The 26,835-nt window shown below is 44.2% G+C and overlaps 1 protein-coding gene across 6 annotated transcripts in view; it reads left to right on the forward strand.

Moving 5' to 3' along the window:
* The window catches only part of LCOR (ligand dependent nuclear receptor corepressor), a 78,649-nt gene that overhangs the window by 14,105 nt on the left and 37,709 nt on the right, over positions 1-26,835 (forward strand). For 4 of the 6 annotated variants that reach the window (XM_073684950.1, XM_073684949.1, XM_073684945.1 and 1 more), the window contains exons 2-3: positions 14,941-15,006; positions 23,123-23,202. In XM_073684950.1, the coding sequence (XP_073541051.1) occupies positions 14,941-15,006; positions 23,123-23,202 (146 nt within the window). The remainder of the gene's footprint in view (positions 1-14,940; positions 15,007-23,122; positions 23,203-26,835) is intronic. The other 2 variants (XM_073684948.1, XM_073684947.1) reach the window with 1 other exon arrangement.

Here is a 26,835-nt window from a genome sequence, read left to right on the forward strand (position 1 = left end):
GTAACATTGCGCTGTCATTATGACCACTCTTTTGATAACTCTACACTGCGGGAATAATAGATCTCTATGCAGTTACAGACCGCATTGTACACTGTATGGAAGTACTTTGCTGCGGGAAACAAAATCTTGTTTTTTTGCAATCCTTTTGTACTGTAGAATACATGATGGTTGCTCACGCTGGAGATTCCAAGGGCCCAAATCATATTGCATTTGTGGGTTTGGGCCTAGTTTTTGGTGTTTTTCAGCTGTTTTTTCTCTTGCGCCTTATTTTCTCTTAATTTGCAGCCTTTTTAATGTCTACTTTGTTTATTTTTTTTTTTTTTTGTCCAACCACCCCCCAAGGACACGCCCATTATGACTAAAACAAATATTTATATTTAATTTTTTTTACCATTATAGTGGGCGTGATTTGGTATTTCTAGATATTTTAGGTTGTTTTAAACATGTCTCCCAAATATACTACTGTCCCCCTTGGAATGATTTTATGTACGCCTGAAATAGTCAAATTTTGCTACTTTTTATGTGCTAAAAAGTGTCAAAAAAGGTAAAGGGAAAACTAAAAGGGCATCTTTGACGACACAAAATTCATTCACCACATGTGCCATGTAAAGAATTTGCTGCAAAAAGTCAACAGATACCACAAGATTTAAAAAAAAAAAAAAAAAATAACAAATAAATTTTTTTGCAAATGATAAATTAAGACCACAAGGGTTTCTTTTTTGAGATGGTCAAAAACCAGAATTTTGTAGTGGGAAATACTTTTTTTGCTGTAGATTTTAATTTTCTGAAGATATTTGGAAGAGGTGTGTGTGTGTGTGTGTGTGTGTGTGTGTGTGTGTGTGTGTGTGTGTGTGTGTGTGTTGTCCCCCCCCCCCCCCCTTCCTTTCCATAAATGGATGGATCCCTAGTTAATTTTTCATGCTTGTATAGCACCATCAAATTCCTCAGCGCTTTACAGAAATCATCATCACTGTCCCCATTGGGGTTCACAATGAGCCCATCATTACTATTAGAACAGCATCTTATTGTTGTCCCCTTGGAACCCTCACAACCATAGGAGGGGGAAACGCATTGGGTCTGTGACTTTGGACCTACAGGGGCTCGGGGCCACCTGGACTAATGGATATTTGCTCCCTACACCAGTACATGGGCCCTGTGCAGAACAGCAGGAATGAAGTGAGTGCTCAAAAAAATAAAGGGAACACTCAAATAACACATCCTAGATCTGAATGAAATATTCTCATTGAATACTTTGTTCTGTACAAAGTTGAATGTGCTGACAACAAAATCATACAAAAATCATCAATGGAAATCAAATTGATTAACCAATGGAGACCTGGATTTTAAATTAAAGTGGAAAAACAGGCTGATGCAACTTTGATGTAATGTCCTTAAAACAAGTCAAAATGAGGCTCCGTACTGTGTGTGGTCTCCACGTGCCTGTATGACCTCCCTACAACGCCTGGGCATGCTCCTGATGAGGTTGTGGATTGTCTCCTGTGCGATCTCCTCCTAGACCTGGACTAAAGCATCCGCCAACTCCTGGACAGTCTGTGGTGCAACGTGACGTTGGTGGATAGAGCGAGACATGATGTCCCAGATGTGCTCAATCGGATTCAGGTCTCTGGAACGGGCGGGCCGGTCCATAGCTTCAATGCCTTCATCTTGAAGGAACTGCTGACACACTCCAACCACATGAGGTCTGGCATTGTCCTGCATTAGGAGGAACCCAGCATATGGTCTCATAAGGGGTCTGAGGATCTCATTTCGGTACATAATGGCAGTCGGGCTACCTCTGGCGAGCACATGGAGGGCAGTACGGCCCTCCAAAGAACTGCCACCCCACACCATTACTGACCCACTGCCAAACCGGTCATGCTGAAGGATGTTGCAGGCAGCAGATCGCTCTCCACGACGTCTCCAGACTCTGTCATGTCTGTCACATGTGCTCAGTGTGAACCCTACTTTAATCTGTGAAGCGCACAGGACACCAGAGGTGACTTTGCCTATCCTGGTGTTCTGCGGCAAATGCCAAGCGTCCTGCACGGTGTTGGGCTGTGAGCACAACCCTCATCTGTGGACGTCTGGCCCTCATACCACCCTCATGGAGTCGGTTTCTAACAGTTTGTGCAGGCACATGCACATTTGTGGCCTGCTGGAGGTCATTTTGCAGGGCTCTGGCAGTGCTCCTCCTGTTCCTCCTTGCACAAAGGTGGAGGTAGCGGTCCTGCTGCTGGGTTGTTGCCCTCCTATGGCCCCATCTACGTCTCCTGGTGTACTGGCCTGTCTCCTGGTAGCGCCTCCAGCCTCTGGACACCACGCTGACAGACACGGCAAATCTTCTTGCCACAGCTGTCATTGATGTGCCATCCTGGATGAGCTGCACTACCTGAGCATCTTCTGTGGGTTGTGGAGTCCGTCTCATGCTACCACGAGTGTGAAAGCGCAACCAACATTCAAAAGTGACCAAAACATCAGCCAGAAAGCATTGGTACTGAGATGTGGTCTGTGCCCCCCCCCCTGCAGAACCACTCCTTTATTGAGGGTGTCTTGATAATTGCCAATAATTTCCATCTTTTGTCTATTCCATTTGCACAACAGCATGTGAAATTGATTGTCAATCAGTGTTGCTTCCTAAGTGGACAGTTTGATTTCACAGCAGTTTGATTTACTTGGAGTTTTATATGCTGTTGTTTAAGTGTTCCCTTTATTTTTTTGAGCAGTGTATATGTTTCAATTAGTGACTACTATATAGCAAGGGTTGGTTTTAGGTAAAGTCCTCAGGGATAGCCACCGTTGAGCGGGGGTGCCATATCGCTACTAGGGTGCCAACCTCTGCGGCCAGACGGGAAATAGAGATTTGGGATCCTAATGGGGGTAGCCTTCCTTTATTGGGCATATATCTTAATAGTCTTTTCTCTCATGGAAATTGAGAAGTTGGAGGTTTGGCTTACCGACTCCACAGCCCTGAGGAAATCCACACAGACTGGGAGAACATACAAACTCCTTGCACTCCATGTTGTCTTTGGTCAGATGTGAACCCAGAGCTGCAAAGCATCAGTGCTAACCACTGAGCCACTTTGCTAGTTTGGAGCAGATTCTATCAGGAGCTGCTTCAAAGAAAAGAAAAACGCTCAAAAGACACAACTTATAAACAAGCAAAGTGGTGTTACAGTGGAAATAAATAGGAAGTATCTTTTAAGTGTCCAATGTGAGTTTAGACAGAAGTATGGACTGGTTGTCAGCCCCTAGGTTTTAAAAAGTTCTATTTACAGTATTTGCACATGAGAAAAGACTTTAAAATGGTGAACTGAAACACAAAGTATATTGGGAATGTGTCCAATATTTCATTCTAAAATTCTAAGCGTTCATTTGCATGAGGTCAAACCTCTTTAAAATATGCTTGCGCTGTCAAAGAATTTACATTGTAGTGTTGAAAAAGTCTATAAAAGTAGACAACCACACAGAAATCTATGCATCTCTTCTACAGGGATTTCAAGTAAATATCTTTTTTTTTTCCTATGAAAAATTGGCAGTAAATTGCATAAAGCTGCCCTACACTGTTTTTTTTCTTTTTAACTTGTCAGTAGACCTTTTTATTTATCAACTATCTAGCAGCAATTTAATATTTATAACCACTGGAAGATCCTAAATTGTTGATTGATACAGAATAAACAAAGGTCTACTGTATAGGGCAGCTTTATGCCGTTCAGTTTTAATTTTCCCTTAAAAAAGCTAATAAAAAAAAATGCTGTTTACTTGAAATCCCTGTTGTACACGGATGCACAACCTTTTTTTTGTCCAAGGGCCAATACTGTCATACTGAACCAATCCATGAGCCGGGAAAGAAAAAAAAAATTCAAGGGGTACTTGCATGAACACAGCACCAGAACCACCTTCAGTACATGATTTGAGTGCCGAATTTAGTACTGTAATCAATTGCAATGTCAGCTCAGCCCGCATCATATACACTTGTATCACATGAACAGTGTGTCCTTATCCATGGTAAGGAAGGAAATGTTAGGAATTGTTATCAGCCGACTGGACCATACAGAAACCACAGCACTGATGTGATGTAGTCAGCACCACAAATAAATATTTACATCCAGGTATCTTACAGGTGATGTCTGCTGAGTCATTTGCATCCCTTTTGCCTTCATATAGTACAGTCTCCATGATGAGATTTCCTATCCACTCTTCTCTGCAGAATTCCCTCTTCTCCGGCAGCCCATTCCAACATAGTGCCCCATGAATTAAAATATACCCTATGCTGTGTCCATGATTAAATTAGTGCCCCATGAATTAAAATATACCCTATGCTGTGTCCATGATTAAATTGCCCCTTACTGTACTTCTTGCACAAAATGACCCCACTCTGTTCCTCTTATAATACATTGCCTCCACACTGTCCTCCCTTACAAACTATAACTGTCATGCTATCCTTCCTTTATGAACTATGGCCTACACTGTCCCCAACACTCCCACCTCCCAATACTGTTACCCCACTTTGCCAACTTTTTATACTGTGCTGACTCTCACTTTCTCCTTTTTGCACACTGCTCCCTCTATACTGTGCCTTACTACGAACACCGCACCCCCTTCCTTGTACAGTAAAAGTTCCTAAAATCTTTAACTCTATAGAGTCATTGCCTTTGCCGCGTCTTCTTGAGTGCATGGGTGATGGCAGCAGCCATTGATCTATTAGTGGCCAATACTAACAATAGGCCATAAATATTTTGATTCCTGAAAACCATCTTAAGTTTTCTACTTTACAATAAGAGTATGTGCACACGATCCGGACAGGCAGCGCTTTGGATGCAACATACGTTATATGAACGCAGGTGAATCCGCATGTCTTCATTGAACCATGCGGATTCACCGCATTCAATACATTGTAGTGATCTAATTTCTCTTTAGGAGACTAGCCACTCCGCAAGAGAAATTGACATGCTGCGGTCTGGAAAGACGCGCCGCAAGTCAGTTTCCGCGGGTGATCCACAGGTGCACGGAGACGCATAGTGGGGATGGGATTTCAACAAATCCCATCCACTATGCTGTAACATCTGGCCGCGTGGGTTTGAAGCTGCAAAACACGCAGCATCAAACCTGCAACCTCTCCGGATCGTGTGCACATACCCTAAAAGAGTAGATTTGGTTTACATAGTGTTACGGTGGAATTTCTTTGCACAGGTCACCAAGCACTTCACATACCCTGCTTTTTATACTCCCATATAATGTTAATCAGCAAGTGAAATGCAATGTATTCATACTGACAAAGTAGAAGATCGAATACAAGTCTACAGCAATTGTTTGCATTGCAAATGGTGGTAACTAAAGTGAAATTTTTTTTATTATTTTTTTTTTAACTGTGTGCAGTGTGATTTCATAGGGGTTGTCCACGACTACGATATCTTGGGTACTGTGCCACTACTTCCATTCACTTAGTTAGAAGCTGAGCCCGCAGCACCGGAGTGGCCTCTATAGTGTATAGCGCTGTGGGGGTTCCAGTTGTGTACATAGTACTGTTTAAGAAAGGATAGGTCATCAATGTAGTAGTTCTGGACAACCCTTAGGCTGCGTGCCCACTATGCATTTTTGCCGTGGAATTTCCGCAGCGAAAACGGTTAATACGCGCCCCATGGTCCCCAATGATAATCCGCATGTGCTGTGCACATGCTGCAGAAATTTCCGCTGTGGATTATCATTGTGGAAAAATACGCAGCATGTCCATTAATTTTGCTGACACTCAGCATAATTACCGACAATGACTTGCATTGAAACGCATATTATCTGTGTCAGCACATTTGCACATACGGATAATATGCGATTCAATGTGCGGATGGTACCCGGGTCTAGAGAAGAGGAGACTCTCCTCCAGACTCCGGTACCATAGAACCTGTTAAAAAAAGAATTTAAAATAAAAAATAAAGATTATACTTGCCTTCCGATGGCCCCCGATATTTTCCCCGCTCCGTCTGGTCTGTTGTATGGGTCGCGGTGGTGTGAAAAGACCTGCCGTGACATCATTTAGTCATGTGACCTGTCACATGACTCAATGATGTCATCGCAGGTCCTTTCACACCACTGCGACCCATACAACAGACCAGACGGAGCGGGGAAAATATCGGGGGCCATCGGAAGGCAAGTATAATCTTTATTTTTTACCATTCTTTATTCTTTTTTTCTTTTTTAAACTATTACTTGGTCACACTATATATGCCGGTTGCATGGATTTATATAGTGTGACCAAGTTATCAAGCACTTTTCCAAGTGATGCTGAAATCGCTTGGAAAAGCGCTTGATAACCCACATGCAGAAATGCATGCAAAAAACGCGTGACAAACGCTTCTACCTGGCAGGAAAAAACGCATGTAAAATCCGCACGCGTTTTTCCTGCCAGGGAGAAGTGGAAAAAATATGCAGCATTTCTGCATTGTGGGCACAAAGCCTTATAAACATTAAGCTGTGGGACTTTCTGGGGTTTTACTGATTTAAAGTAAATCTTACTCATTTGTAATTGCAGTGAGTAAGATTGCAATTGCAATTTTCCAGTGTATTTTGTTTCAACTCCTTACTATTTAATAATCTACTGACTGATGGGGAATAAGAACATTCTTGTATGGGCAAGGTTTACAACTGCATTGGAGGCTTGGTCGCTTATTTTGCCACTGTTGCGCTGGATGCTACAAAATCTTATTTTATTTTTTCCCAGTGAAATGACACACAATCTCTGAAACCATAAGAACCCCATTACTCAGTAGGGTTGTCTGCCAGGAATTAGTGTCGATCATGTGTTAGATTTTTTGTACATCCTGAGATATAAAGCTGTACAAACATTAACTTTATCTTTTTACAGTTGTCTACAAATAATGTCCATTCTTGCTACATAGCGGACATGCCTGTACTCCAGCCTAATACAACCACGGATTAGCCAATCTCATATTTCACCACAGTCATGATTAAAGGGGTTTTCTAGCTTGTATCAGCTTGTAAATTGATATGCAAATAAGTCTGTAGAGCTGAAGCCTCTGTCACTCCAACTCTATTCATGGCCACCACCTTCTGCTTGACTGACAGCCTGTATGCTGTGAGACTTCAGAGAAAGGAGTGTAAGTGTGTAGTAAAAAAAAAACATCCATGTTTCAGGCTTCGGTTGTTTGTAACTGTAGAAAAAAAAAAAGTGCTCACTATTAGTGTTGAGCGAGTATGTTCTATTAACCCTTTCGCCAAGTATGCTCGGGCCGAGCTCCGAGTATTTACAGCTGCTCGGTGATATGTTTAAATCGCTCCCGTGTGCATGATTTGCAACTGTTTGACAGCTTTATTACATGTGAGGAATGTCTATTTTCCCCTTCTCCCATGACAGCACCACCTGAGAGAGGGTATCCGCCCACCAAGGACAGGAACCTACTGAATAAAAAGGCGGTACCTCTCCTCCGCATCAGTTTTGGTTCCTGTCCCTGATGGGAGCCTCACCAGGTGGTACCTCACGTACCTGGATTATGGACGGTGCGGCCTGGAGGCCGTGGAAGCAGCAGATGGTCCCTGTTCCCAGCCCGTCTGGCTGCTGCCCGGGTCTGCGTGTGGGGAGGAGGTGCTGTTTTCCTTTGGATGCCTCCCCGCGTGCGCCGGGGCCTGCGGCCGGGTCTGCGCCTCGCAAAGATGAACTGAGCGCGCCGGCCGGCAGGTCTTCCGGGCTGCGCACGTGGGGGTCGCGTCGCACCCTGTGACGGAGCGCGCCGGAAGTCCGGGCTGCGCACGCGCGGGGTGCTGACGCGCCCTATCACGGAGTGCGCCGGAAACCGGGTCTGCGCATGCGCGGGTGGGAAGCTGTCATCCCGCTGCAAGCGCACCGGGTGCCGCTGGTCTGCGCACGCGCAGAGGCAGGTGGATCTGCGGGTAGCGCGCCAGCTGGCTAAAATTTAAAAAAAAAAAGAAAAAGAGAGATGAGCATGCTGCCGGAAGGGGAGGAGCCTAAAGGAGGTGGAGCCCTACTGCTTTTAAGGATGGGGAGCAATCAGGATGGCGGTGTCTGCATCCCCGCCATGAAGAATGAGGAACCGCAGTCACCTGGGCAGCAGCTGTCACCGCCACAGGAAGTACAGCAGCAGCCACAGCCATCAGAGCAGCGCAAGCAGCTCAAACAAATGGAACGGGAATCTTCCCATCGACAAAGTCACAGCAGTGAGGGGCGTACGAGTTCCGGCAAGACTGGTCAGAAAAGACTTCGTCAGTCCGCCTCCGCCAGATGGGAGCCCTCATGTGAACGGCAACCACCGCCTCCGGTACCCTAGTCTGAACGGCAGTGTGGTGAGTGATCTTCGTGAAAGTCTCACCTTGAATAATGTGCTCTTCTCTCTCTCTCTCTCTCTCTCTCTCTCTCTCTCTCTCTCTCTCTCTCTCTCTCTCTCTCTCTCTCTCTCTCTCTCTCTCTCTCTCTCTCTCTCTCTCTCTCTCTCTCTCTCTCTCTCTCTCTCTCTCTCTCTCTTTTTTCCTCCTTCTTCTCCTTTTATTTCTTGGGGCAGGAGGCGAAGAAGTGTAGTGCTAAAAATAAAAACAGGGAGTGTGCTTTATGCTAAATCGGTCTTCCCACCTCCTATGCCAAAAACCTTTGCTCAGACTGTATTCAGAAAACCATTGCAGAGGAGTCCCCCAAGTTTTCTTTAGAATTAAAGGATCTAATCCAGACAGAGGTCAGAGAGTCTTTAAGAGGCTTAACCTCACTCAAAAAGAAGAAGCGAAAACTAGTTTCTTCAGAATCAGAGGAATCAGTGGAGTCCCGTTTTACGAGAGAACTGCCTTCCTCCTCTAATCACTCCTCATCGTCATCGGAGTCTTCGGATGATAATGGGGGGGGCAGACCTTGTTTTTCGGTTGATAATACTGAGAGACTAGTTAAAGCCGTCAGAGGGACTATGGGTATTACCGATACCAAAGTGCCCAGAACAGTCCAGGATGTTATGTTCGGGGGCTTAGACCAAAGGAGGAGACGCTCATTCCCGGTCAATGACAGGATTAAATCTCTGATAGAAAGGGAATGGAAGAAACCGGAGAGGAAGGGTCAGCTGCCGTCATCCTCCAAGCGGAGGTACCCCTTTGAGGATGCGGCTAAATGGGACAAAACCCCTAAGATTGACGTGGCCATTTCAAAATCTTCAAAAAAATCCACTCTGCCCTTGGAGGATTTAGGAGCCTTAAAAGACCCGCTGGATAAAAAAGCGGAGTCCTTCCTTAAGCAAACCTGGGAGTCGTCAGCAGGGGCCCTTAAACCGGCAGTAGCAGCGACTTGCACTGCTAGATCTATGATGATCTGGCTTCAACAATTGGAAGACCAGATCAGGAGGAATGTGTCCAGGGAGAAAATTCTATCAGACCTTCCTCTTGTGCAGGGAGCGGCTGCATTCCTGGCAGATGCATCGGCAGATTCAGTTAGGCTGGCTGCCCGGTCTGCAAACCTCTCTAATGCAGCCCGTAGGGCGCTATGGCTCAAGAGCTGGCCAGGAGATGTGCAGTCAAAGTCTAAACTGTGCTCAATCCCTTGTGAGGGGGACTTCTTGTTCGGCAAAGGTCTAGATGACATCCTAGATAAAGCCGCAGACAAAAAACATGGATTTCCCACGGTGTCTGGTTCCCGATTTTAACAGTTCCTTTCGGAAGAGAAAATACAGCCGCAGTAAAGCTCCCAGAGACCAAGGTAGCTGGAAAGAAGTTCAAGAGCAGGCCCAAGAACACTGTCAAAATATCAGCCCCCAGAGGTTTAGCGGAACAGATAGCCTTACAGCAGGAAGTTCTCTCTCTGCTCAGGAAAGGAGTTCTGGTGGAAACACCTGCACCCGAGCAAGGAAGAGGATTCTATTCGACCCTCTTCCTAATAAAGAAGCCGGACGGCTCCTTCAGGACCATTGCGAACTTAAAGAGACTGAACGACCATTTAATCTACAGGCCTTTCAAGATGGAAACAATAAAATCAGCCATAAAGATGTTATTTCCGGACTGTTTTATGTGCGTCCTCGATCTGAAGGACGCCTACTACCACGTCCCGATTTTGCCAGATCATCAACAGTTTCTAAGAGTAGCTGTACAATTCGGCAGGCACGTAAGGCATTTTCAGTTCGCAGCTCTTCCCTTTGGCATTTCCATGGCGCCGAGAGTCTTCACAAAAATCATTCTGGAGGTCACAGTGCACTTGAGGGAAAGAGATATTTTAGTCATCCCTTATCTGGACGACTTCTTAGTGGGCAGATCAAGTCAACTCTGTGCTCTAGCCCTGGCGGACGTCATGGCCAGTCTAAGACGCCTAGGTTGGCTGTTAAATCTGGAGAAGTCAAGGCTGGAACCAAAGAGGGTTCAGTCTTTCCTGGGTCTCATTCTGGACTCGGAAAACCAAACCTGTCTTCTGCCAGAGGAAAAGAAACTGAAGATCAGATCCCTAACATCTCAGATTGTCAGCAATCCGACCATCACCCTGAGGAGTGCAATGTCTCTGTTGGGTACAATGACGTCTTGCATTCCGGCGGTTCAGTGGGCCCAGCACCATTCCAGATATCTTCAACAGGAGATTCTGGCAGCGGACAGGCGGCTCAAAGGTCGCCTGAATGGGAAAATATCTCTTCCAGATGTTGTGATCAACTCCCTGGACTGGTGGACATCTCCGGTCAACCTATCTTTGGGGGTTCCTTGGACCTTCCAGGTGTCGGATACAATTACAACAGACGCAAGTGCGGAAGGTTGGGGAGCTCACCTAAGGGATCGTTCTGTACAAGGCCTCTGGTCGGACAGCGAGACAAGCCTCTCTTCCAACATGAAAGAGCTGTTGGCAGCCAGAAACGCGCTAAAAGAATTCAGTTCTGTTCTTCAGGGTCCTCACGTCAGGATAATGTCAGACAACAGATCAACAGTCGCCTACATCAATCATCAGGGGGGTACCAGGTCTCTCCCTCTGATGTTAATAGCGGATCAGATCTTCAGGTTTGCCGAGAGTCGGCTGGTTACGCTCTCGGCACTGCATATAAAAGGGGAAGAGAACATAAAGGCCGATTTCTTGAGTCGTCACATCTTGAAACAAGGAGAGTGGGAGTTGAATCCAGCCGTTTTTCAGCAGATTGTGGATCGGTGGGGACAGCCCCAGATAGATCTGTTTGCAAACAGACACAATCGGAAGACCGAAACCTTTTGCTCCCTGAATCCAAAAGAGGGGGCGTTTGCGGTGGACGCGCTGCAGATTCAGTGGGATTTCACTCTAGCTTATGCCTTTCCCCCTTTAGTACTGATCCCTACTATCCTGAGGAAGATCCGAGAGGAACGGGCGAGGGTTATATTGATCGCCCCGTTCTGGCCCAAGAGACCATGGTTCACTTGGATGAAGAGAATGTCCCAAGCAGATCCATGGGTTCTTCCGGACATCCCGGATCTCCTCAGGCAGGGCCCAGTCTGTCATCCCCAAAGAGCGGGCCTGCATTTGACGGCTTGGATTTTGAGAGGTCGCTATTGACGCAAAGGGGGTTTTCTCCAGATCTTGTTACTACCCTTCTAGCAAGTAGAAAGCTGATAACAACTAGAATCTATGGTAGAACCTGGGCTAAGTTCTTGTCTACCTCGGGTCAGTCTGCCAGAAGGGGTTAAACATGGGACTAGCCACCAGTACTCTTAAGGTACAGGTATCGGCTCTGGGGGCACTGTATAATTATGACTTGGCAGCAAATAGATGGATCATTAGATTTATTAAAGCCTGTCATAGATCCAGACCTATTCCTGTTCCAAGAATGCCTCCTTGGGACCTTAATTTAGTTCTGGAAGCATTAACCAAACCTCCCTTCGAGCCCTTAGAGAAGGTTTCAGAAAAAATCTTAACTTTAAAGACTGCGCTATTGGTGGCCCTGACATCACCTCGTAGAGTCAGTGACTTACACGCACTATCCGTTAACCATCCATTCACTCAAGTATGTATGGATAGAGTAATCTTAAGACCAGACCCGGCCTATCTTCCAAAGGTAGCCTCCAAGTTCCATAGGACGCAAGTAATCACTCTCCCTTCCTTCTATCCTAATCCTAGGGATTCTGAGGAATATAAGCTTCACACCTTAGATGTTAGGAGGGTGTTAGTCCAGTATTTGGAAGTGACAAAAGCCTGGAGAAAGAGTGACGCTTTATTTATATCCTTTCAGGGGGCTAGGAAAGGACTTAAGGTTACAAGGGGGACCATAGCTAGATGGGTCAGGGATACTATTACCTTAGCCTACTCTTCTAGCAATCTGCCGGTTCCTGAGAACCTGAAGGCCCATTCCACCAGAGCGGTAGCTGCTTCCTGGGCTGAGAAGGCGGATGTGCCCATCGACATTATATGTAAGGCGGCAACTTGGTCATCCCCTGCTACATTTTACAAACATTACCGTCTTGACCTTTCCTCTTCTACTGATCTGTCCTTTGGTAGAAGGGTGTTGCAAGCGGTGATCCCTCCCTCTGGTATTTAATCTCTATAAATCTCTCAGGTGGTGCTGTCATGGGAGAAGGGGAAAAGATCCTAGTTACTTACCGGTAACGGGATTTTACAGAGCCCATGACAGCACCCTATTAATTCCCTCCCCTTTATCACTGTGGTGTGCACTTTTTTTAAGGTGTTTAGTACATATGTTGAGGTGGTGGTTATGTATTAACCTGTCTTCGGAGGCCCTCTCATGCTCTGAAACAAAAAACTGATGCGGAGGAGAGGTACCGCCTTTTTATTCAGTAGGTTCCTGTCCTTGGTGGGCGGATACCATCTCTCAGGTGGTGCTGTCATGGGCTCTGTAAAATCCCGTTACCGGTAAGTAACTAGGATCTTTCTTACACATTCCTCACATGTAATAAAGCTGTCAAACAGTTGCAAATCATGCACACGGAGCGATTTAACCTCATCACTGAGCAGCTGTAAATACTCGGAGCTCGGCTCGAGCATACTCGGAACAGAACATACTCGCTCAACCCTACTCACTATGTTAGTAGTGTTCATGCTTGTTGCATTTCTTTTCCGTAATCACCATGTGGTTACGATATCGGCGGCGTCATTCAACAGTATGCAGAAAAGGATATCCAATGACTGATCCCTTTTATTTAGTGCAAAGATAAGGTGCTGCCAGAGGAGTCTGTCAGTGGCTCTCTCATAGAGAATACATGAGCGCTTGATCACGCTGAACGTTCTCATGTACCAGGAGATTGGCGAGAGTGCTGTTGGCTGAATAATTATCTAAATAACAGCTATCTAATGTTCATTGGGAGTTTTACTGCTCTCTTTTCATTGAGTACATAAGTATGTATGCAGGGTGGATTGGAAAATATCTATTGGCTAACAGCTATTTTAGGCATATGGCAACATTAAAGGGAATCTGTCACCCCCCTGGGACTTATCTTACCTCTAATATGGGCATGTGATAGAAATGTAAATCTATGCCTACCTGTATGCCTCATATTAGAGGTCTTGTTGATGTGAAATGTCTTTTTATTCCTACGAGTTTCTGAAGTGTTCCAGTCCCAGTGCCTGGAAGAAATCCCCGCCTCCTGTGTGGATTACTATGCTTTTTCCCCCCTCCTCTGCATGTCACAGTGCCTGGATTTGGCTGCTGCAACATCACAGGGCACTTTAACATTTCTATCACCTGTATGCTCATATTGGAGGTCAGATAAGTGCCAAGGGGTGACAGATTCCCTTTAAAAGTGTTGTCCACTACTAGGCCAACCTCTTTTTGATCTAAATGTTTGGCCCCGATAAGATAAAAAAGCTTATACTTCCCTCTTGTGCCGGCACCGTTCTAGCAGTGTCGGCACTTGCGGTTCTTGTGACATGTGAGCCTGGCGCCCAATCAGTGCTGGTGTCACTGTCCTCTCTTACAAATTTAACATCAAGAGGAAGTCTGGGCCGCAGCTTATCTGGCTTCCTCTTCATGTTCAACTTGTACGAAGACCCAGACAATTACGCCAGTGCTGATTGGGCGCAGGCGTCGTGTCGCTTTAATCGCACAAGAGCTTTGGGACCTGCTTAAACGGCGCCGGCACGGGAGGGGAGTATAAGCTTTATTTTATTGGGGCTAAACATTTAGATCAAGAAGGGTTTTTTCTAGTAGTGGACAACCCCTTTAAGCTTAAGGCTACATCGTCCTGTGTAAACCTCTGCTGTCGAGAGTAATGGTACACTATTGAACTAGATGATCTATTACTGATCTTTCTGTGCGCATCTGAAGCGCAGTTTGCCTGTCTAAATGGACTACTAAACCACCGCCGAGTGGCAAACATGTTGCAGATCGGTGGTCATTGAACACTGCCATTCATCTGGTCTACACCCAGCTTAGGGCTTAATGTTGCTTTCTCTGCAGGTATTTATGAATTTATAGTAGCATTGATAAATTGTCCAATAAGTTGTAGGACATTGAAAAAAAAAACTGCTTTTCTACACACATATTGCCTTTACTGCCATAGTCTGTGTAAACCTCAGTATTCAAGTGAGGTGAACCGATAATACCAGATTCCACCCATGGACTACATACATAGAATAATATGGTTCCTAAAGGAAAAGTAACTTTTCTAATCTTATCCAACCCACTTTTAATAATTAGTTGCTGTGAAAGTAGAATGATTGCCCAGAAATCCTTATATCCATAGCTAGTGTTATCAATGGTACATATTTTTAAGTATATATATATTTTTTTTATATCTAATTTAAAGAGTAATACGTGTACAAGTTAAATGGCAAATTGTGACTAGTATTTCAAATAGTATGGATGTTGAGCTTTCTGTTTATGGTAGGAGTAGCTTTCATGTCATGTTAATTGGTCAAATGAACAGACATGCTGGTTAACAACAATCACACACAATATGACTTTTCTATACTTTGTTTCCTTCCAGTCGCTTTTATGTAAGATTGTATAATTGATTCTGTAAGACTAAGACTGAGTACTCTTTTCTTTTTAGGTTTTGAGACTATTTTAGAAGGGCTGTTTGGATCTGCATTGCTTGATGATCTCAGCTTATTTAAAGGTATTTTAATGTGTTATTACTTTAAACATCCCTGTGAGTTCCTTGCATACTCTAAGGTTCACACAAAGTTTATAAAATATGCTATGGAAATACCATAAAAATCGCTGTGTGTGTACTGCTCTGGCAAAAGTCTGCAACAGATTTAAAGGGAATTTGTCTTCTGATTCATGCTACCCAAACCACGGGCAACATGAATCATCCTGGCCACACGACTTAAGCCAGGTATATTCTTCTCTGAAACACCGGAGCTTTTACTTTAAATATTCATAGCTGGAGACCAGACTAAATTGACCCCCGGCAGGCTCTTCCCAGTGCCACTCTAGGTGATTGCTAGGTGTCTCCCTTATGTGCGCATAGATAGACCGGTCAATCACTTACAGCAGCACTTGTGCTGCTTCTGACCAGCTTTTACAAGACTAGTCTTGACTCTGACTACGGTCCCTGGCCGGATCTTTAAAGTATAGTTTCTCTGAAATGCTTCTGCGTTTCAGGGAATAAAATGCCTATCTGCAGTCGAGCAGCCAGGATCTCATTCATGCTGCCCATGGTTTTACATGTACTTTGTTGTGGAGTTTATCTGCAAATTCTGTAACCAAACCCAAATGTGCTGTATAATAACTCAGCCAATAATTGCATTGTAGTTAGACCTCTTTTCTACATCATGCTGCTTTCTAGGAGTAGCAAAAAAAACTTGTGACATTTTTCCTATAAAGGAATTGTTGGGTTGTTTTTTGTCTTTTGTAGCAACCAAGATCTGGAAATATGTTTAATATAATAAAATGACCATAACTTCCCTATTCAATACTCCACTGCTATAGCGCCACAGGCGCTGGTCCTGCAGCGACAACACCAGGTCATTTGTTCAAGGGACCGCTACAGCCAGTCGCTAGCTCTAGTGATTATTTTTGCATGTTAAGCACATGACGACTGACTGCAGTGACCATGTTTATGACACATGATTAATTGCTATTTTTATGTTAATATTTTTGCAGCACTTAGCTATTTTTTTTAAAAAAAATTCTAGAAACCACTTTAGTAACAAACTGCAAGAAGCTTTGCATTATCTTTACCAAACATTATTCATGTTGCCGTCCTTTATTCTATGCAATGTGTGGCCTTTCCTACTCTTTTGTGTGTTTGTCATGCATATTGTTAGATTTTTTTTATTTTTTTGTTACATGCTGTTATTATACACCCATGAATTGTAAAATATGTTGCAGAAACTAGTTTCACTTAAAACTATTTTTATTTTTTCTTATTGTACCTGAAATGGGAAACACTGGAGTTCCTCGTTATGAGAAAAGTATAGGCAAGTGTTCAGGATATTATCGCTGGTCAATGTATCATATAGGGGAATTACATTTTTCCTTTTCTACAAAATGTTTTGACTTTAAAAGTACACGATCTCCCTTTCTAAAACAGTTAAAATTGTTTGTTGCATAAAACCTGTTCAGTACGTAGTAAAGTTTCCATGCACTCAATTTTTTCAAAATGTTGATTCACAAGTTCTTTTGACTATTCGTCTAATGTTGCTTTCCAGCAGGATATTTGAAGGCAACCTTAAGGGCTGCTTCAGATGCCCGTGCAAACCCATCCTAGAACAGGCTGGCCATGGCTCTCCCGACCCGAGCGTCACAGGCTCATATAGATATATATGAAACTGTAGCAGTCGGGTTCAGGAGACCTGTGGCCCGAACAGTGAATGGTTTGGGGAGGGCATTGGTTAGATAAATCAATCACTGCAATTGTTAAACATACACTCCAACCTTTTAACACCAATTCAGTTGTAGTTATAATGTTCTTCTGACAGTAAATGCCAGATGACTATTTAAAGGGGTTGTCTGAAATTAGGTTTATTAGGCTTGCCCGTGGGTGGGGGGTGCTCGGATTAACTATTTGGACCATCAGTAAGGTCGTGCCTTTGGTCCGAACTGTATACTCTCCCATGCTGCAAGCAGAGACAGCTTTACTTTTGATCCATTAAGTGCACAGTGGCTCTGAAGCTGGCCAGATCCCGCTATCCGGCCAACTGCTGAGCGTACAAGCTCTGTAGCCAAGATCTTCTGCGCATTCCACGCCTTGCCTATGAGACAATCCACCACTGATAATCTACTGACCACTATTGCTGCCTATAAAATTAAAAATCCCTCCCATTGTTTATAATGGAGAGAATTTTTAATAAGTAAATGACAAAGTTGCTGTTTGCTTTTCTTTCTTTTTTTTCTCCCCTCTTCTTAAACAGCACTCTTATACCTAAAACTGCTTTGTACAATGCCATTACTATTAGGCTATGTTCACACATCATAATTTTTTTGATGCGGGTTTTTTTTTATGCAAATTTTTCAGCTGCGTTTTGCAGTACCAGCAAAGTCTGAGAGTCCAGATATCTCATATACACCATGGTTTTTTTGTTTTTGTTTTTGTTCAGTATTTTGTGCTTTGCATGTTTTTTTTGCAAAATAGAGCATGTCACTACTTCCAGCGTTTTTTTTCACCCATTGGAAATAATGGGTAGTGAAAAAAACGCACCAAAAACGCAGGTGTTTTCAGCGTTTTTTTGTGCCTAAGCCAGAATGAGACTTTTTTTCACTGAACTTTATGTACAAGCATAAGGCTATGTGCCCACAATGCAGAAATGCTCCGGATTTTTCCTGAGCGTTTCTGCATCTCCCTGGCAGAAAAAACGCATGCGGATTGTACATGCTTTTTTCCTGCCAGGGACATGCGGATGTGAAGCGTTCTTCACATGCATTTAGGCATGCGGGTTGACAAGCGCTTTCCAAGCGATTTTAGCATCACTTGGTCACACTAAATAAATCCATGCAACTGGCATGGATTTATAGTGTGACCGAAAGAATGGTAAAAAAAATAAATATTATACTTACCTTCTGATGGCCCCCGGCGTCTTTGTCCTGGCTTGCCAGCAGCTCGCGTTAGACTAAAAGGACCTGCCATGACGTCATAAGTACAATATTTTTTTTTTATTTTTTTTTACAGGTACTATGGTACCCGGGTCCGGAGGAGAGTCTCCAATTCTCCAAACCCGGGTACCATCCGCACATTGAAACGCATGTTATCCGCATGTACAGATGCAGTGATGCGGAATCCAAGCGTTCCAATGCAAGTCAATGGCGGTGAAAACGCAGCGATTCCACAAAATTGGTAGTGCTGCGGATTTTTCCGCAATGATTAATCTGCAGCGGAAATTTCCGCAGCATGTGCACAGCACAAGCGGATTATCATTGGGGAACATGGCAGGCCTTCTACCAAGCGTTTCTGCAGCAGAATTGCCACTGCGGAAACGCTTAAAAAACGCATAGTGGGCACACAGCCTTACAGAGACAAAAGGACAGTGAAAAAACGTATCAAAATACTAACCTGCAAAAAAGAGAACAGCAACAAAAATCCTGAACAACCTCCTGGCAAGAGATCAGGTTTTGCTGTAGGAAAAAAAAAAAAAACATGTGTGAACATAGCCTAAGCAGGAATGTAAGAATCCCCATTGATCAGCTGTAACCTGTTCCGATGACCGGTCATATGTAGTAAGTGTTCCTGCAGTACCACCAGACTCGACAGATGCTTCTTGTAGCCACCATGGACAAAAGATAAGGAATCGGAACCTGGCACACATCTCTGCTAACTCAGAATTCTCTAATAGGATATACAATAAAGAAGGTTCTTAATTGGACAACACCTTTTATTCATATTGTGCTTTTATACTGAGCAAATTATTCTTATCGCACAATAATATATAAATCAAACTATGATCATGTGGTAGGCCTTGATACAATGGGCCTACAAACTTTCAGTAGCCAAATATGAGCCATTACTGTTCTTTTGGTATATGCTTTGCCTGCTATGTTCAGCCATAATTGAGCACACTGTTGCAGAGATATGAGCAAGAAAATATTTAGCACCTAATGAGTTCACTTTAGTTAAGTCCAAGTGGGTGTTATTCAGTAGTTTTCGCTGGGGGCGGTTCTGTTTAGTCTCCTGTAGGGCGCTGACCAATCCTAAGCAGGGAGCAACATAGAAGTGCAAAAGGACCTGTGATGGTAATCAGGGTCAGATGACCAGTGTCCAAAGGTCCTGCCACCTGCAGTGTGCAGCCTAGATAAGGAAAGGTGTGGAAATTTTAGCTAAGGGTATGTGCACACCATCAGTATTTGTTTGCAAAAATTTCTGCAGCGTTTCTGCAAGATTCTGCACCGCTTGGCAGCAAAAACACTGCGGAAATTCTGCACGTTTTTGATGCGTTTTTGCCTGCATGTTTGCCACACGTTTTTTCCCAATGCATTGTATAGGAAAAACTCTGGCAAATCCGCACAAAGACTTGACATGCTGCTTATTTAAATACGCAGGAAAATTCCTGATCATGTGCACAGATCTTCCAAATTCTCATAGGAAATGCTGGGATAAGGATTGCAATGTTTTTGGCCCATTTCTGCCTGGAAAAAACGCACTGTGCGCACATAGCCAAACACCCACTTGGACTTAACTAAACTTAACCCATTAGGTGCCAAATATTTAATTTCTAAGATCTCCACATTAGAGAGGTGAAATTAAAAAATACTATTTTTTTTCTCCTTTGCAGCCACTATTACATTGTGTCCAGCTGAAAATGAAAAATTTCGATAGAGGTCCTCTTCATTGTTTCACTACTTTTGCACAAGAAAATCATTTAACTTTTTTTTGTTAGAGCAATAATTCATTTTTCTACGTAGCTGCATAAGGCTTATGTTTGTGTTGTGTGTTTGCAGATCGAGCTGAAGTTTTTCTCGTTACCTATTTTGAAATACACTGCTCAAAAAAATAAAGGGAACACTCAAATAACACATCCTAGATCTGAATGAATGAAATATTCTCATTGAATACTTTGTTCTGTACAAAGTTGAATGTGCTGACAACAAAATCACACAAAAATAATCAATGGAAATCAAATTTATTAACCAATGGAGGCCTGGATTTGGAGTCACCCCCAAAATTAAAGTGGAAAAACACACTACAGGCTGATCCAACTTTGATGTAATGTCCTTAAAACAAGTCAAAATGAGTCTCAGTATTGTGTGTGGCCTCCACTTGCCTGTATGACCTCCCTACAACGCCTGGGCATGCTCCTGATGAGGTTGCGGATGGTCTCCTGTGGGATCTCCTCCCAGACCTGGACTAAAGCATCCGCCAACTCCTGGACAGTCTGTGGTGCAACGTGACGTTGGTGGATGGAGCGAGACATGATGTCCCAGAAGTGCTCAATCGGATTCAGGTCTGGGGAACGGGCGGGCCGGTCCATAGCTTCAATGCCTTCATCTTGCAGGACCTGCTGACACACTCCAGCCACATGAGGTCTGGCATTGTCCTGCATTAGGAGGAACCCAGGGCCAACCGCACCAGCATATGGTCTCACAAGGGGTCTGAGGAGCTCAACTCGGTACCTAATGGCAGTCAGACTACTTCTGGCGAGCACATGGAGGGCTGTGCGGCCCTCCAAAGAAATGCCACCCCACACCATTACTGACCCACTACCAAACCGGTCATGGTGAAGGATTTTGTAGGCAGCAGATCGCTGCACAGGGTGCCAGTGGCGACTTTGCCAATCCTGGTGTCCTGTGGCAAATGGCAAGCGTCCTGCACTGTGTTGAGCTGTGAGCACAATCCCCATCTGTGGACGTCGGGCCCTCATACCACCCTCTTGGAGTCGGTTTCTAACCGTTTGTGCAGACACATGCATATTTGTGGCCTTCTGGAGGTAATTTTGCAGGGCTCTGGCAGTGCTCCTCCTGTTCCTCCTTGCACAAAGGCAGAGGTAGCGGTCCTGCTGCTGGGTTGTTGCCCTCTTACGGCCCCCTCCACGTCTCCTGGTGTACTGGCCTGTCTCCTGGTAGCACCTCCAGCCTCTGGACACCACGCTGACAGACACGGCAAACCTTCTTGCCACAGCTCGCATTGATATGCCATCCTGAATGAGCTGCACTACCTGAGCAACTTCTGTGGGTTGTGGAGTCCGTCTCATGTTACCACGAGTGTGAAAGCACAACCAACATTCAAAAGTGACCAAAACATCAGCCAGAAAGCATTGGTACTGAGATGTGGTCTGTGGTCCCCACCTGCAGAACCACTCCTTTATTGAGGGTGTCTTGATAATTGCCAATAATTTCCATCTATTGTCTATTCCATTTGCACAACAGCATGTGAAATTGATTGTCAATCAGTGTTACTTCCTAAGTGGACAGTTTGATTTCACAGCAGTTTGATTTACTTGGAGTTATATTCTGTTGTTTAAGTGTTCCCTATATTTTTTTGAGCAGTGTATAATACGACTTATTATAAATAAAAAAAATTAAAAAAAATCCTATTTTATGTCAAGCGAGAGCAACAAAAATGACAGTTCTGTCATCGTTTTCTAATTTTGCAGTATTTACCAGGCTGGATAATTGATGTTTTTTATTGTACTGGTACCTACTGATGCGGTAATACCAGATGTCTTGGTTTAGGACATTTGTTTTTTTTTTTTATTGGATTAATCCTTTTTCTACAGCAAAAAAAAAAATTCTCCCCTTGATCCCAAGGTTAATACTCTGCACTGCTTTTGCAATGCAGAGCATTATCAAGCCTGTCAGTGCCACACTGACAGGCAGCCTAATAGACAGTGACTAGACTCTGATATATGGCAGGCCCGGAGGCCATTGCTAGGACTTTGAGCACTATAATATCCATGGGTGCTGAGGGAACAGATGAAGTGACAGAGGGAGCTATCTTCCTTTGTCACACTCCTTACATGCAGTAGTTGCCATTGACCAAGGGATGTGAGGAGTTGGAGCCACTGTAAACACTGACCACACTCTGTTCCCTTTGCTACATCTCTGCTAGTAGATGGAGTTGAAGGCTGAGTTCACACGATGCGTTTTTCATGCGTTTCCGCAGCGTTTTTGCAGTTGCGTAAACGCCGTGGAAACGCATGAAAAACGCATGGTAGAAGGGCAGCAATGTTCCCCAATGGAAATCCGCATGTGCTGTGCCCATGATGCGGATTTTTCCGCAGCGTAAACGCTGCGGTCAAAAATCCGCAGCATGTCAATTAATTTTGCGGAAACGCTGCTCTTTTGCCGCCATTGACTTGCATTAGACCGCATGGAATCTGCATCACTGTATATGTTGATGCGCTTTTCATGCGGTCTAATGTGTGGATGGTACCCGGGTGTGGATGAGAGGACTCTCATCCAGACCCAGGTACCATTAAAAAAAAAAAAGAATAAAATAAAAAATATATATATTCTCACCTTCTGACGGCCCGCGCTGCGTCCTGCCGGCTTCCCGCGCACTTCGCAGTTGAATGAAGGACCTTCGCTGACGTCAGTCATGTGACGGGTCACGTGACGCTGACGTCGGAAGGTCCTACAGTCTTCACTGCCGGCAGCCGGGACCGATGAAGCAGGACACCGGGGGCCATCAGATGGTAACGTATAGATTTATTTTTTATTTTTTGACATCACACACTATATAAATCCATGCCGGCTGCATGGATTTATATAGTGTGAAGTTGACAAGCACTTTCCAAGTGATGCTAAAATCGCTTGGGAAGCGCTTGTCAACCCGCATGCGGAAATGCAAGTGAAGACCGCTTCATTTCCGCATGTCCCTGGCAGGAAACTGCATGTACAATCCGCATGCGTTTTTTCCTGCCAGAGAGATGCAGAAACGCTCAGGAAAAAATCCTGAGCATTTCTGCATCGTGTGCACATACCCGAATACGATTAGGTAGCGGTAGACCCAGGATCATGATTTGGGGATAATGATGATTGGCTAGCTTTTCATGTCGTAGTTGAAAATGGCACATTAGGATGTGAAAAGGCACTGAGTTGATGGCATGCGGCATCATATTTGCTGCTTTACTCGCACCAGTCATGGATGAAATTTAAGTTACTAAAAAGTGAATACAAAACTTCATATAATAAACTTTAGAATGATGCCAAGAGAAGGAAGTTTCATTTAATTTCACAACTTCCTTCTTCAAGGACTTTAGAACTAGTAACATTTTGTTTGCTTGGTTTAGGCTTGTGTATGAGGAGTCAATGTTTAACATTTGGCTTTTCCTTTCCACCCCTCCCTTTTATTCTAGACTGTGAACCTACAGGAGTATGTGATTGGTCCTTTGATGAGAATTGCCTTTTCTGCTGCTTAAGAAGAGAAAAAGTTAAGGTACAGAGTCCTCTGTTCACATTTTTACTTGCTTTTTATTTTATTCTTATTATATTATTTACATAGTTAATACTGTTGAATTAAGACGCGTCCGTTAAAGTTCATTTGAGATGGGAAATGATAAAGGGGATGCGGTATATGTACAACCATAATGCATGTTCCAGTCTGCCCTAAAATGGCTAATCTTTCCCCTCCTTATCCCATATAACTTTTTATCACATGTCACTATGGTGTTTTAATTGTTGCTGGATTTAAAGGCATGTTCAGCCATAAAGAATTCTTCCCTGCAAAAACTGTGGCAAAATCAGCTTATTTTGTGTGGATTGTTCTCAACTTCTGCATTGCACAAGATGAATTCCACAGGATTTCTGCAAAAGTATGAGCCTGCTGTGGAATCCTCAGGGTATCCCAGTAGTCTGTGCTGTTTTAACACCAAAAATCTGTCATAGTTAGGCTATGTGCCCACGATGCAGAAATGAAGCAGAAAATTTCTGCATCTCCCTGGCAGAAAAAACGCATGCAGATTGTGCATGCGTTTTTCCTGCAGAATACATGCGTACCCACATGCGTTAACGCATGTGTTTCCGCATGCGGACTGACAAGCACTTTCCAAGCGATGGCATCACTTGGAAAAGGCTTGACAACTAGGTCACACTATATAAATCCATGCAAAAGGCATGGATTTATATAGTGTGACCGTAAAAATAAAAAAATAAAGCTATACTTGCCCCCGATCCCCCGCCGCGTGTGCTGTCGCGCTTGTCCTGGCTTCTTCCGGGTTGCCGGCATCTTGCGAGACAGCCTGCGGTCACATGACCTCGACGTCCTCTCAGTTCCTGGAAGGAGAAGTGCTGCAGGGGCCGCCGGACAGGTGAATATAAACTTTATTTATTATTTTATTCTTTTTTTTACAGGTACAATGGTACCCAGGTCTGGATGAGAGTCTTCTCTCCTCCTGAACTGGGTACCATCCGCACATAGAGACACGTATTATCCGCTTGTACAAATGTACAGACACGGATTCTATGCGTCTCAATGCAAGTCAATGGCGGCGCTTCCGCAAAATTAATGAACATGCTGCGGATTTATTTGCGCTGCGGAAAAATCCGCAGCATGTGCATTGACATTGCGGAATGCCATTGGGGACCATGGGGTGTGGATTACCATGCGTTTTTGATGCGTTTCCGCTGCTGGAATGCCGCAGCATAAACGCATGAAAAACGCATCGTGTGCACGCGAATTTCGGGGCATGTTGTGGATTTTGAAAATTCACACTACAGCTATTGCTGATACGCTGGATTGTCACAGCAAAGATGAAATCTGACTTGATTCATGTTTAATAGAAAAAAGCCCATATGTCTAAATGTCTCATCGCACCAGCCGCTCGTTGTTAACTATTAAAGGGGTTTTCCACTACTTGGACAACCACTTTTTGATCTAAATGTTTGGCCCCGATTAAAATCAAAAAGCCAATTCCATGCTGGTGCTGTTCCAGCGGTGTCGACACTCGAGCTCTCCCTGGGGCTCCTGTGTTGTTGTGATGCTGGCGCCCAATAATCGCTGGCGTCACTGTCCCCGTTTTTGGTCAAATCGAACAGGAAGCCCGGGCTGCAGCTGATCTGACTTCCTCTTCACGTTCAATTTGACAGGAACTGGGGACAGTGACTCCAGCTCTGATTGGCGCCGGTGTCACAACAGCACGGGAGCCCCGGTGAGAGCGAGTGCCGACAACCACGGGAACGACGCCGGCACGGGAGGGGAGTGTAAGGTTTTTTATTTTATCGGTGCTGAGCATGGGGGATGACAAGGAGTTGGCCAAGTAGTGGACAACTTCTTTAAGCATTCATTGCTAACTGCACCGTAATGTGCATTTACCCATCAGACAACCAAATGTAATTGTGTGTGGTTTCATTATATACAACGGTGCACTGTAACAAATACTAAATAACCTTGATCTATACTTTTTTTTTTTTTTTTTGCTCCAGAAAGCTTAATGGATGGCATCATTTTTATCATCATTTTACTAGGTACAGTCCAAGTACTGCACTCTAGTAACATTTTATGATGAGCAATAAACTTATTGCCAAGCAGGGCTGTGGAGTCGGTATAAAATTGACTGACTCCGACTCCTAAAATCTATAATATATTGGGTACAGTAGTTCAATGCAATTTGTGGGGAATATTTTTTCATAAGAATTTGGGAAAGTTATGAAATGTCCTATAAATGTCTGTCCTATTCCTGATCTAAGGGTCTAGACTTTTAGCTGAGATAAATCTGTGCTGCACTTTATATTCATGAAAAGTAGTGAAGCTCCTCATCTACAGATAAGGAGAAAAATAACAAACAGGGAAGGAATGCCTGCATTCATCTCAGAACTTCTGGAGTGAACAGGAAAGCAGGATTAAGGTAATTACTTCTTAAAGCATATCTAAACTTTCAATAAACTCTGCATAAATCAATAGTCCAGTATATGTTGTTTCTGTATGCTTGATGTTTTAGTTTGTTTTTCCTCTTAGCTCATGTTTGGAGAAATTAGCTGCTCTGATTACTTATATACACTATACATGGCATATAAGGGGAAAAACTGTTTTCTAACATCTCAAATTCAGAAATACAGCAACAGGATTGATGAGGACATATACACTGCTCAAAAAAATAAAGGGAACACTTAAACAGAATATAACGCCAAGTAAATCAAACTTCTGTGAAATCAAACTGTCCACTTAGGAAGTAACACTGATTGACAATCAATTTCACATGCTGTTGTGCAAATGGAATAGACAATAGATGGAAATTATTGGCAATTATCAAGAAACACTCAATAAAGGAGTGGTTCTGCAGGTGGGGACCACAGACTACATCTCAGTACCAATGATTTCTGGCTGATGTTTTGGTCACTTTTGAATGTTGGTTGTGCTTTCACACTCGTGGTAGCACGAGATGGACTCTACAACCCACAGAAGTTGCTCAGGTAGTGCAGCTCATCCAGGATGGCACATCAATGCGAGCTTTGGCAAGAAGGTTTGATGTGTCTGTCAGCTGTGTCCAGAGGCTGGAGGCACTACCAGGAGTCAGGCCAGTACAACAGGAGACGTGGAGGGGGCCGTAGGAGGGCAACAACCCAGCAGCAGGAACGCTACCTCCGCCTTTGTGCAAGGAGAAACAGGAGGAGCACTGCCACAGCCCTGCAAAATGACCTCCAGCAGGCCACAAATGTGTATGTGTCTGCACAAACGGTTAGAAACCGACTCCATGAGGGTGGTATGAGGGCCCGACGTCCACAGATGGGGGTGGTGCTCACAGCCCAACACCGTGCAGGACGCTTGGCATTTGCCACAGGACACCAGGATAGGCAAAGTCACCACTGGCGCACTGTGCTCTTCACAGATGAAAGGTTCACACTGAGCACATGTGACAGACATGACAGAGTCTGGAGACGCCGTGGAGAGCGATCTGCTGCCTGCAACTTCCTTCAGCATGACCGGTTTGGCAGTGGGTCAGTTATGGTGTGGGGTGGCATTTCTTTGGAGGGAAGCACAGCCCTCCATGTGCTCGCCAGATGTAGCCTGACTGCCATTAGGTACCGAGATGAGATCCTCAGACCCCTTGTGAGACCATATGCTGGTGCGGTT

This window comes from Phyllobates terribilis, unplaced genomic scaffold (genome assembly GCF_046119375.1).
Source record: "Phyllobates terribilis strain yellow unplaced genomic scaffold, ASM4611937v1 Scaffold_5__5_contigs__length_657084704, whole genome shotgun sequence".
Taxonomy (NCBI): domain Eukaryota; kingdom Metazoa; phylum Chordata; class Amphibia; order Anura; family Dendrobatidae; genus Phyllobates; species Phyllobates terribilis.